The following is a 13,842-nucleotide window of genomic DNA, read 5'->3' on the forward strand; positions in this document are numbered from 1 at the left end:
CTCAGATTTTGATCACTGAACCCATCAAGCAGCTCAGCACCACTCACCCACCGTTGCTTCGTGTCAGCTCCAAAGGCTTACCTTCCACTCTGGGGCAATACGTGAAGGCTTTGGCTTCACTCGTCTCCCCGTCTTTCCTCCTCTTCAGCTGAACAAAGACTGTGATTGGTCTTTCGATAGAAATGTTCCAGTAGCGGGGAGTCCGGAACACTATAGCAAACTGAGAAAATGCAAGAGATTACACATAAACAAGTCAGAGGAGTGCCGGGCACCTACACTGAATGGGCAACAGCTGGGGGTGCACTGCAGAGGTAGCGGCATCTAATAACCTAATTGTCATGATCAGGGGTACCCCTCTCATCTGTCAGGTGGTAGGTTTAAATCCCACTCTGGCACATCGCCTCACAGATTCAGTCCAGCCGCACTGCTGAAGAGACTGCTGCTGGTCGAATAACAAAAAATAACATATCCCAAAACCACCTTGTTACCACCCACAGTACAGAGGACATCACTGTGTAGAGCTGCAGGAGATGGGAGAGATCCACAGTGAGTGTTTGTCTGATTTTACTATTGATACAGACAGAAAGACTTTGGGACTTGAGATAGTTAATGGGTGGTCTCGTAGAATAGCTTACATTATAGTAGAGGTGGTACTGGATATCTACCTTCATCCCTTAAAGGCAAATCTCAAGGGCCTGACTAGGTACATCCAAGGACACAGTGAGAGACCAGATAAGAAATTGTGGGAGCCTTGATTGAGATATTTGCAGTGTAGACTGGAGAGTAACAAATGCTGTGCCTTTATTTAAAGTTTGCAAAAAAAAAATCAAAAGCTCCAGCACATCCTCTTTCTCAATGTCTATATGCTCAAGCGTTTCAGCAAGTCATCCCCACAATTGCCAAGGTCTTTTTCCCTGGTGAATAGTGAAGCAAAGTACTCATTAAGTACCTTCACTACCTCCATACACACGTTTCAACTATCGCACCTGACTGGTCCTATTCTCACACAGCTCATCCTCTTGCTCTTCATATACTTGTAGAATGCCTTGGGGTTTTCCTTAATCCTACCCACCAAGGCCTTCTCATGAGGTGTTGCATAAATGTAGTACTTTCACAGTGAGGGCTCTGGAGAGTGTTGTGGAACAGAGGGAACTTGGAGTTCTGAAAAATAGCTCCCTCAAAGTGGAGTCACAGGTAGACAGGGTAGTGAGGAAGGCTTTAGGCATGTTGGCCTTCAGGCAGTGCACTGAGCATAGAGGCTGGAACGGTTTTACAGGACACCGATGAGGCTGTACTTTGGAGTATTCAGTTCTGGCTACATTGCTAAATTAAACTGGAAAAATGATATTAAATCAGCTGGGAAGACTTAAAGAACAGATGTTATCCTTTCCCTCATGAACTGAGGGAGGCAATAAGAAAGTTAAACTTTTCTAAAATGACTAATTATACCTCAGCTGCTCACAAACTGTGGACTTCCCTGAATTTATTTTAATTTTGAAATCTTTAACCACTAACTTCCCTTAATTTTGTCATTTTAAAATAGAGCGAGGTAGAAGAGATTTAGGCTCTCATTTTGTGGTTAATTAACCATCACTGTTCTATTGAAGGCAGGTGACTCTAGCACTGTTAGCTAGGAATCTCTCTGTTGGGCTCACCCATTTCCACCCTCCTATCACATGTTACCTTTCTCCAAGTGTAGACTGTAAGGGCAATTGTGTCAGAATTAAGTTAGTTAATCAAGGTATCTGAAATAAGTGTTTTCAGGTGGGATGACAGCTGGGGTCTGTGGGATTTGACCTCCACCTGAGTTCACTGTGACATCTACAGCTGATGTCTATAGTTCGAGAGGACCTTCAGTTCAAAGTTGATGCTGGACCCTTACACTGCAGGATGGGTCAGGAGGGTCAGGAGGGGCTGACTGATAGAGCTAGGTACGGGATTCAGAAGGGAGGGTCCAAGGAATCTTGGACCTTGTACGATCCAACAGACCAGTTCACATGGAGCCTGCAGGGAGAGTGAGCACTTACAGGGAGTATTCAAGCAAGGGCAGTGAAAAGAAATGTATTGGTGAGAACGCTTGGATAGATATGTACAGGATTGAGGGAAATGGGCCAAGAAAACACAGGAAATTGGGACTAGATGGGTGGGCAGCACGGTTGACATGAACCATTTGGGCTGGAGGGACTGTATCCATACTATTGCTCTACGACTCAGTGGATGGAATCGTAGGGATTGTCTGCAGCCACAAGTGAGAGGTTCCAGGGCTGCGATACCTGCCTCAGACCAGAGGGCAGGGACTGCACCTCGGAACTGGAGAAGGTGGAACACGTACAAGACGAAGAGGAACATTCTGCTGAGGGACTGTGAGCAGCTGCAGAGCCACAAAGGTAAATGCCTGGACTCTTACCTGAACCACACAAGGACTGGCAACAGGGGCAGTGAATTAAACATGTGGTTCAGGGATTGATGTGTGGGCAAATGGGTTTCAATTCATAGGACACTGGCACTAGTGGTTTGGAAGGAAGAAGGGCCTGGCACCCATGTCTCTAAACCAGCAAATCAAATAATAGGGCTTGACTTGACCTTTAAAGCAAGTTGTGGGGGTGGATGAGTCGATCATATTTTCAGCTGATTAAGTCTTTGCTCGATTAAAAATAAATAAATGAATTTATTTTCCCTCTCATCCCAATTCAAAAAGATGATATTTCCTTACAGAGATACAGGAGAAGTTACGCTGGGGAATAAGGAAAAGATGGAGAAATTCAGAGGACAAAAAACCTCCCACAAATAATGGAGAACCATAGATTCAGAATGAAGGAGAAGCTCAAAGGAATCAGCATGAATTTTAAAATATTGCAGAAATAGATTAGGAGAATGCTAGAGGAATGAATTTCCATTGTGTTGACTCCTACAAAACTGAAGATGGTGTCTATGGTTGTCTTTTTCCATTGGCCCCAGAGTGGTCCCCATAGACTGAAACATAGCAAATGTAACCATACTATTCAAGGAGGGAGAGAAAACAGATTAGATTATCTGACATCTTGAGCAGGGATGATGCTGGACTTTCATTAATAAGGAAATACAGTATTGTGTAAGAAGTCTGAGGCACATATATATAGCTAAAGTGCCCAAGACTTTTGCACAATGCTGCATAACAGGGAACTTAGAAAATAAGGATAGGAGTTGGTAGAGTCAAATTGTTAATCATATTTCACAATTCTGTTGAAATTACTTCAGGTTATAACGAGTAGAATAAACAAAGTTGAACTGGTTGCTATGTTTGGACTTTCAGAAGGTCTTCATTAAGGTATCACAGGATATCAAAACAAAATTAAAGTGAAAGGTAGTTTAGATGAGCAATCTCAGCCTTAAATATTGACTGTTCATTTTCCTCCAAAAATACTGACTGTTCACTTCCCTCCATAGATACTGCCTGATCTGGCGAGATCCTCCAGCAGTTTGTGTGTGCTACTTAAGACTGCACAGTAGCAAACATGCAAATTTATTTGCATAACACTTGTCAAACACAAGGCAGTTCCAAGTGGTTTACATGGAACAAGATATGTACAATATTAGGCATTTTATGCCAATATGGATTATGGACTGATTAATAAGCAGAAAGCAGTGGGAAATGAATGGGTCAAACTTAAGATGACTGTTACCAGTAGAACTCCACATGGATCAATGCCGAGATTCAGTGACACACATCAATTGAGGAGACTAGGGGCAAAGGAAAATCAAAGAGCTACAGAGCTACAAATCTAAACTAAAGAACAAAGATAGTTGGAAACATTCAGTAAGCCAGGCAGCATCTGTAGAATTGTTTACTGATGACACAATGTGAGCTGCAAAGAGTATGCAGACAGGATTCAGGGGATGCACCAAAAATCCACATACAGGTCGCAGGCACACGATGGTCATCAGGTACTCTTATTGGGACAGCAGGGCCTTTTGGCAATCACCTCTGTAACCAAGTAGCCCTTTCCTTCAGTGTCCAGAATGGGGCCACACTTAACTGAAGACCCACCAATTTCAATGAATGTCAATCAGTTCCAAAGGACTGGTGATAACAACAATGTACAGTACTGTCTGGGCATTACAGAGGTTTACAAGAGACTCTGCAGATGCTGGAAATCCAGAGTAACACACAAAAAATGCTGAAGAACTCAACAGGTCAGGCAGCATCTATGGAGAGGAATAAACAGTCGGTGTTTCAGACTCTCACCGTTTATCAAGACTGATGATCAGCCTTTGCCCGAAATGTCGACTGATTATTCCTCGCAGTGATACTGCCTGACCTGCCGAGTATCTCCAGCATCTGCAGAATCTCATGGTTATGGTTCAGTTCCATCCACCGCTGCAGGAACTTAGCAAGTCCCCTTCCTGATGAAGAGTCCCAGCCTGAAACATCAAAACTCCTCTCCATAGATGCTGCTTAACAGCGTTTTGTAAGTGTTACTTTACGTGACCAATACTTAGAGTAGCTGGTGTTGCAATATGATTAGACAGGACAGGCGTGTACCTGCTAGAGTCTGGAGAGGTGAGAGGAAACTCGACTTGAGGGTTTTGACAAGTGGAAACATAAGATCCTTGGCGGGAAGACTCAAGGCTGTAATGAGACACTCTTTGAAACTCTCCTTCTCAAAAAAAAAAGTAGAGGCTGTGAATTTTTTGAAAGCATAGGTGTACTGTGTTTAATTAATTGGCACAGATTATTGGGGTGGATGTGAATATGGAGTTGAGGTTGTAATCAGATCAGTCGTGGTCTTATTCACTAGTGGGGCGGGCTCAAGAAACAAAGCAGTATGTTCCTGCTCCTAATTACACGTTGTTAAACGTAGAGACTTTGTAAGGTCTTGATGTCCGGGGGATCTCCGTGACTTTCCACACCAGCCACCGATGTATCGATTTAGCCAGGCATCACCAAAACTGAGGGAGGGTCGCTGACCTGCAACTTTGAATGGCTTCTCTCTCCACAGCTGCTGCATGGCTAGCTGAACTCTGAGCATTTTACATTGTTGTTTCACCAGACTGAATATTGGGAAGGTAAGCTCATTGTTCAATTAAAAATGATCACACTGACCATTTACTCTTAAGTTTAATTAAATGAAAGGTGATCATACCGAACATTTCCAATCTCAGGAGCTAGAAACCATAGGACGCCCACAGTCCAAAAAATTAATCAAAGAAATTAAGAGCCTTGGCAAGTGTATCAGATGGAATTGGTGAATACATTTTTATACTAATGGTGATCTGGAACGCAAAAGGAATGGTGGAACTAGAGGAGTTCAAATCAATGATGTAGAAGTTAGAGTTGTGGAGAGTGAGCTCCAGAACGGGAATCAAAACCCTTTCAAAGTGACATCACAACACCACCAATGGTTTCCTTCCAGTTCTACGACTCAGTGATGTTGGTTGTTTACATTTACATTTGTGGGTACGACAGGGCAGAACCACACACATACCCAATGTATGTGTAAATGGAGTCAAATAACAATTGTTTACCTGTCTATGAACATCCGTGGGACCAAAATCTCCATATGCTTCCCAGCCATTTTCGTCATCCTCATAGAAACGGATCTGGATGTCATCTGCAAAGCAACAAGAGCTGCTACTTCCTCCATTGGAGATTGACGCACACCTGCTGCCCTTCAAATGATCCCAACCCCTACCATGAACAACCAAGGGGAGAATTCTCTGCTCACTTTTCCGTTCCCAGACCAGCTGAAGAACCGCCATCCTTCTTGTCACTTGGATGGCATGGAATTTGGTTTCACTTCTCTCTTGTCATGGGAGAAAGTGAAGGAAAACAGGACTATGGGGAGGAATCATCAGCTATCACATGGAAATAATATAGTAAGGGAGTCTTACAGCATAGAAACAGGCCCTTCAGTCCATCTAGTCCATGCCAAACTTTTATTCCTTTTGCTCAAAAAAAAACTGATAAATCTGTTGGAAATCTTTGAAGAAATAATAAGCAGGATAGACAAAGGAGAATTGGTGGATGTTGTGTACTTGGATTTTCAGAAGGCCTTTGACACGGTGCCACACATGAGGCTGCTTAGCAAGATAAGAACCTAGGAAAGATACTAGCATGGATAGAGCATTAGCAGATTGGCAGGAGGCAAAGTGGGGAATAAAGGGAGCCTTTTCTGATTGGCTGCCAGTGACTAGTTGTGTTCCGCATGGATTGGTGTTGGGAGAGGTTCCTTTTACATTCTAGGCCAATGATTTGGATGAAAGAATTGATAGCTTTGTGGACAACATGAAGATAGGTGGAAGGGCAGGAACTGTTGAGGAAGCGGAGAGTTTTCAAAAGGACAGATTAGGACAATAGGCAAAGAAATTGAATATGCAGTCAGGAAGTGTGTGGTCATGCACTTTGGTAGAAAGAACAAAAGCGTAAACTATTTTCTACGTAGGGAGAAAATTCAAAAATCTGAGGTGCAAGGGTATTTGGGAGAGCTTGCGCAAGATTGAATCAGTGGTGAGGAAGGAAATGCAATGTTAGCATCCATTTCAAGAGGACTACAATATAAAGACAAGGATGTAATGCTGAGGCTTTAAAAAGCACTGGTGAGGCCTCACTTGGAGAATCGTGAACAGTTTTAGGCCACTTATCTAAGGAAGGATGTGCTGACATTGGAGAGGGTTCAAAGATGTTCATGAAAATGATTCCGGGAATAAAAGGTCGTAAACTTTGGGCCTGAAATTCCAGGTACAAGAAGGTTTTGATGGCTCTCGGCCTGTACTCACTGAAATTTAGAAGAATGTCGGGGGCATCTCATTGAGACCTATTGAACTATGAAAGACCTAGATAGAGCGGATGTGGAGAGGATATATACTATAGTGGGGGAGTCTAGGACTAGACACAGCTTCAGAATGGCAGGACGTCCATTTAGACTGTAGATGAGAGGGAATCTCTTCAGCCAGAGGACGGTGAATCTGTGGAATTTGTTGCCACAGGTGGCCGTGGAGGTCAAGTCGTTAGGTGTATTAAAAGCAGAGGTTGATAGATTCTTGATAAGTCAGGGCATGCAAGGTGACGAGAAGGCAGGAGAATGGAGTTAAAAGCGAAATGGATTAGCCATGATGAAGTGGCAGAGCAGACTCGATAGGATAAACGTCCAAATTCTACTCCTATGCCTTATGGTCTAACTGCAAGAAACCAAGGAGGATGGTGGATACAGCTCAGCATAATCTCAGAAACCAGCCTCCCCTCCAGGGACTGTCTATACTTATTGTGCAGCTGGCATAATCAAAAGCCGCACCCACCCCAGATGTTCTCTCATTGCCCCCCTTCCATTCGGCAAAAGATACAAAAGCATGAAAGCATGTACCACCAGGCTCAGGTGAATTTCTGCCCCACTGTTATAAAACTACTGTACGCTTCCCCTGTATGATAAGATGGGACTGTTGACCTCACAATCTACCTTGATGTGACCTTGCACCTTACCGGCTCCCTGCAATGCACTCTCCGTACTGTAACACTATTCTGCATTTGCTATTGTTGGACCTTGTACTACCTCAATGCACTGTTGCAATGAATGGATCTGTATGAACAGTAGGCAAGACAAGTTTCTCATTGCATTTCGGTGCAATTATTGGCCCTATTCTAATGTGATTTTAACTCAGATCCACAGCTCACAGATTGAATTCTCTGGACTGGAGAACTCACTCAGTTGGACAGAACCAGAGCACACCTGGTGTAAAGAGGTGGCACAATAGCGTAGAGATTAATGCAAGTGCTTTGCAATGTCAGCTGTAAGATCGGGGTTTGATTCCTACTGCCGTCTATAAGGAGTTTCCATGTTCACCCCATGGGTTTCCTCCGGGTGTTCCGGTATCCTCCCATTCCAAAGACACATGATTAGGTTTAGTGAGTAGCGGGCATGCTTTGTTTGCACTGGAAGTGTGATGACATTTGCGGGCTGCCCCCAGCACAGTCTTCGCTGATTTGATTTGATGCAAACAACGCATTTCCTGCATGTACATGTGACAAATAAAACTAATTCATCTTTATAAAATTTGTTGCCAACATGAAGAAACTGCTTTTTGCCCAATATTTGACATAATCTGTGCAATGACAAATTAAAATTGTGACCAGCACTTGTTGAAAATTATTGAGAATTAAACAGACCAAAAGTGATTGAATGAAGTCTCAGGTGTGGCAAGCTGAGTATTGACAGTAAACGATCTACTTACAGGACCTACACTTAGATCCCTCCTGCTGCAAGTTAACAAGGAAGTAGAGGCTAGTGATGCCTTGACAACTGGGCAATTTACACCATTCTCAGTCACTGCTGGTAGGGGCATACAGAGAATAGACTGTGTGACTAGTGTTACTGTGAGGGTAATACTCAAAACTGAATCAAAAAAACAGGAAAAATGTAGTTCAGCAGGTACAAACTACTTGTTTCTTATGAAGGAACAGCTTTGATGGGAACTATGCAGACTGAGGGTGGAGTAAGGTAGGGAAGGAGAACAAGCAGAGTAAAATCAGTAATGAGGGTGAGACAAATGTAGCATTCTTTCTCTTAGTATTGAGCCACATCTTGCACAGAAACAGAATGAGCCACATGGACAGAGATAAGAATATGACCATAAGACCTTTAAACTAGTCAGGAAGGTAGAAGGCAACAAAAAAATAGTTCTGAAATGGACCAAAAGGTAGAAAAGTAGTCGGCAATAGTATGCAGCAAGTCAAGCTCCGGGGAAAGCTAGAAGACACAAAATAGTCAAATGTTTGAATAAAACATTAGAGCAAAATGTTAAAATGTGGCCCCATTTATAAAAATTCACTGCAGGGAGAATAAAATAATGCATCTCAGGTACAAATTCAACTTGCAGGGCATGACGTGTCCGGCACTGGGCCACGACTGTCAACACGCGCGGCCTCTCCGATGATTGATATCTGTAATCTGTCAAATAGGGGACCATGCACAATTCTGATTTGATGGAGACAGACATGAGAGTACGGAGGAACATCTGGAAAACTTCTGAAATGCCCGCTTCGCTGCCGCTGCTAATGTGTGGTAACCGGAATCTCCGGAGCAGAAGGCCCTGAATCCTCGGCTTTGCTTGTTTCAGCGACCGGGGTGAGGTCGAAGGCGCTCAGGAGGCTGTATCGGAGGGGCTGGTCGGAGGCTTGAAGTTTTCGGACGGACGGACTTAGTGTCGGCTGTAGTTGGCTGCTTCCAAGGCATCAGCAAGTTGACGGTGCCTGGAGGTTAATGGCAGGGAGTTTCTCCCTTTTGTTGCCACTATCGGGGACTCGGGGACTTTGAGACTATTTTTACCGTGCCCATGGTTTGTTCTTCATCAAATTATGGTATTGCTTTGCACTGCTGTAACTATATGTTATAATTATGTGGTTCTGTTAGTGTTAGTCTTTGGTTTGTCCTGTTTTCTGTGATATCAGTCCAGAGAAACATTGTATCATTTCTTAATGCATGTATGCATTTCTAAATGACAATAAAAGAGGACTGAGTGTTCTCATAATCTCATCTAATCTAAACTAAACTAAATATTGGAGGTTATAAGCATTGGAGAAAAATGAATAAATGACAGAGGGAGAGTAACAGGTGAAAACTTCAACAATGAATTATGCTCTAATCAGAGATGTGTAGATGGTAAAGATTAGTGAAGTGAGAAAAATTTATGATTCCAATAGAAGTGGTTGACTCCTTAAACAGGTAGCAGAACATCTAAATACAGAAATTAGATGAACATGCAGCAGAATGGCTTTCAATTGGATATCAAAGTTCAAAGTACACTTATTATCAAAGTATATATAAACTTCTTGCTTTATGAACCACCAGTAAGCTGTCACCCATCTTCAGTAGTGCTATCTTAAACTGTATACAAATTGACATAAGCTGAAGAAAAGTGAATTTTTAAGTGCTGAAGGATAGCCAATTATTTCTGACCTCAGCTCCATGAAGTTTGAGCCTCTCATTAACCAAAATTCTAAGTCTTGACGAAGCGTGATGGCTCGGCATGCACCACTCTGTCGGACAATGCTGAAGATTCACAGCAATCAAACAAAAGATTTGACATTCATCGTAGGCTGATCCAGAGATTAAGGAACATGGAGAGTTGGTAAATTGGACTCAGACTTGGTTTAGTCATTATATGACCTTTGGCCTTCTGGTAAAGATGGCACTGGCAAGACATGGCAATGTTTTACAGGCAGCAAGCAAAACTAACTATTCTATTAATTACACTTTTTCTGGATTACAATGTGGATTACAATCACTGTAAACCACAGTCTGTAATTTCCCTTTAAGAGTCATGCTCTTGAACCATCTGTATGACCTGACATTTTTGTGGTATCCTGACGGGTTCAGCAAACTGGACTCTCGGTAACGCAGGTACGGCTACAGCAGCCATTTATAGAAAAGACTAGGGGGCTGATTGAAACGGTGGGACCTGGGGCCGAGGGTGAAAAACGAACCTATCGTTGGCCGATTTAAGCGCTGAGCCACGTTAAAAATAATAAGGGATCAAGCCGAGGGCAAACGACAAACTGCTGTTCACTACTCTGTGAGGGTTACTTGCTCCAGCATTGAAGTGAGGCTGTGCCTCACTTTAGGGGACTCTGTGGTTCATGTTCCGTGTATTATTTGTTTACATTTTTAACGTTTGCACAATTTGTCCCCCCCACCCCCCGCCACTGCACATTGGGTGCTTGACAATCCCTGTTGTGTGGGATTTTATTTAAATGGTTTCTACTCTTTCTTTGCTTTATGGCTGCTGCAAATCTCTTGGTTGTATTCAGCAGACAGACTCTGATACTAAATACACTCTGAACTTTGAAGACCAAAGATGGTTGTGGAAAAGGGGTATTATTCTGACGGAACAGTGCTGGGAACTCTTGTTTATAAAAATGACTTGCATGAAAATGTAGACAGCTGCTTAGTTGGTTTGCAGGTGACACAAAGTAAACAGAGTTGCTGAGAGTGATGGAGGTTCGGAGAGAATGGAGGGATGTGGACATTTTGTAAGCAGAAAGCATTAGTTTAGTTAGATGTTTAATTACTAGTTTAATTTGTTCAGCACAACAGTGGGCCGAAGGGCCTGTTCCTGTGTGGCGCTGCTCTATTGTCACGGTTCAATGTCACATTTATGGGCAGAGAAACGGCAGACAGAACATAATCAGGGCAAGTGAGAGGTCAAGAGCAAGTGAAAAGTTTACAGTTAATGGCAGCACCCTTAACAGCCTTGATACCTCTGGCGTCCAAGTCAATAGCTTTTAGAAGTGGCATCACAAGTAAAGAAGGAATACTTGCTCTTCTTTGATTGGGACCCTGAGTATAGCAGTCAGGATGTCATGCTGTCACTGTATAAAACTTTGGTTCAGCCACATCTGGAGTGTTGTGTGCAGTTCTGGTTGTTGCATTACAGGAAGCACGTGAAGTTCTTTGGAGAAGGTGCATAAGAGGTTCACCAGGATTTGAGAGCATTAGCTACAAGGAGAGGTTGGACAATCTTGGATTGCTCTCCCTGGATCACCTGCAGCTGAGGGGAGACCTGACAAGGTAGCTCCAAGAATACAAGATACTAGGGTAGATAGTCAGAAAGAAATATCAAATATTAGAGGAAAGAGCTTGAAGGTGAGAGGGTACTAAAGATCCTGTGCATGCCGGAAATCCAAAGCAAAACACATAAAATGCCAGGGGAATTCAGCAAGTGAGGCAGCATTTATGGAAATGAATAAACAGTTGACTTTTTGGACCAGGACCCTTCATCAATCCTGATGCAGGGAATAGAGGGATACGGATCATGGCAGGTAGATATACTTAGTGTTTTTTTTGTGGAAAAACAAGGGATCTAGTGCTTTCCCGGCATATATGACAAATAAACTCTTCCCAGGCTTTCAGCCGGGTACAGGTATTGATTATACCTGACATTTCGATGACAAACTCTGCCACCTTCATTGGTGATGGCAGAATTTATCATCAAAATGTCAGTTATAACTGATACTTGTACCTGGCTGGAAGCCTGATGAGAGTTTATTCATTACGTTTAGTTCATTTGGCATTATGGTCAGCACAAACATTATGGGCCAAAGGGCTGTTCTTGAGCTGTTCTGTAATTGTGTCAAGTGGCTCACTCCTTTGAGATTATCCTCTAGCTTCATACTCTCCTGCTTAGGTGAAACACTCATAGCACCCACCTTGTGTTATTAAACACTTGGCAGCTGCTCAGCCTCATGACAGCCATCACTCACTGAAATTACAGCTGATCTGTCCTTTGTCTCACTTCCATGTTGCTGTTCTTTTACCATAACCAGCTTCCCTACCCTCCAAATATCTGTTCATCTTTTGCAATAGCTATGGCCTCCAGTTTTCTGGGGTTTAAGAAATCCAAATTCTTCCTGGCCTTGACTAATGCAGGCAACGCCTTTCTCTGAAACTATGCCCACATGTTCCAAGCAAAATAACGTCAGAGAAACAGGTAGTTTTAGGTCCCCCCAACTTCCTCCCTGAATGGAATCATGCACACTCATTTAAATCTTCTAAACACTGTGGAGTTTTACCAGAATGGGACCTCCCCGAAGGACCCAAAACAGCCAACCTTTGCTACCAAGTAGGGTGACAACCCCAACCATCAACCATCTCTTTACCGCCACAGATACTGCTCAGGCTGCCGAATTCTTGCAGCCATTTGCTTTATTACTCCAGATTCCAGTATCTACAGTTTCTCATCTCCTTTGTTACCTTCAAATACATCTTTCCTTAAATACAGACACCAAAATTCTACCAAGCTCACCATGTGCTGTCCCATCAAAGCCTGGTACATCTCCAGCAGGACTGACTTGCTTTTACATACTACTCCTCTTGTAACAGCATTTGCTCTCCAAACACGAACGTTTTCTGCACCATTCCATGTAAATATTGTGCTTTGGTATCCTTCCTGTCAAGGTGGATAACTTCATGGTTCTCCATATTACAATGTTTTCCTCCATTCACTTAGTCTTTCATGACCTTTTTGTTTACCTCTCTGACTTCCCCATCTGCTGTCACCTGGAATCAAAATACCCAGCTCCTTCACCCACACCATTCCTGTAGATATAAATAGCCAGGCCCCAGCACCCAGCACTGTGGCTCCAAGCCTGGCAAATGAAATATCCTGTTTATCCATATCCAGTGTATCCTATCTGTGACCAACCACTTGAACGGAGGATTAAAATATCAAACACCAACTCCTCACAAGGTCGCAGAAATAAGTCCTTCATCCACCTGAGATGGTGTTGGTCATCACATACCTGTCTATTTAAATCATATGTTAATTGCACTTTAGTGTCCACCTTGCTCACAAATCACAGACAGTGATTTGCTGCAAAGGGAATGCTGGGCTAAAGTACAACTGCCTAAGGGAGCGGTGGCACTGTTCTTTCAAGCAGGGATGTGCTTTCATTGGAGGCAGTCCAGGAACTTCACTACGTTTATTCCTGGCATGAAGTTGTTGATCTGAGGAACACCGAGCAGATATGGCCACTGCAGGGTGTGCCTAACTACATAAACTTTTCGTAATCGTGTCTGTAATCCCCTCTTTAACAAAGAATTGCAGAATTATCTCAACAACTGATTTTCACTTTCAGCCAACTCCACCTCCCAGTTACTGTCAGGGTGATCTCCTTGCCCACTGGGAGATGAAACCAGCCAAATGTACCAGCTACAGTCCACTTCCATGCTCATAGCTTCTCAAAAGACATAGGAGCAGAATTAGGCCATTCAGCCCATCGAGTCTGCTCCGCCATTTCATCATTGCTGATCCCGGATTCCACTCAACCCCATACACCTGCCTTCTTGCCATATCCTTTGATGCCCTGACCAA

The 13,842-nt window shown here is 43.2% G+C and overlaps 1 protein-coding gene across 2 annotated transcripts in view; it reads right to left on the bottom strand.

Annotated features, from left to right (window-relative positions):
- The window catches only part of nfkb2 (nuclear factor of kappa light polypeptide gene enhancer in B-cells 2 (p49/p100)), a 74,296-nt gene that overhangs the window by 24,500 nt on the left and 35,954 nt on the right, over nucleotides 1-13,842 (bottom strand). For both annotated transcript variants that reach the window (XM_072282384.1, XM_072282383.1), the window contains exons 10-11: nucleotides 5,506-5,591; nucleotides 82-220 (exon numbers count right to left, since the gene is read on the bottom strand). In XM_072282384.1, coding sequence (XP_072138485.1) covers nucleotides 82-220; nucleotides 5,506-5,591 — 225 coding nt within the window. The remainder of the gene's footprint in view (nucleotides 1-81; nucleotides 221-5,505; nucleotides 5,592-13,842) is intronic.

Source organism: Mobula birostris, chromosome 18 (assembly GCF_030028105.1).
Source record: "Mobula birostris isolate sMobBir1 chromosome 18, sMobBir1.hap1, whole genome shotgun sequence".
In the NCBI taxonomy this organism is placed as follows: Eukaryota; Metazoa; Chordata; class Chondrichthyes; order Myliobatiformes; family Myliobatidae; genus Mobula; species Mobula birostris.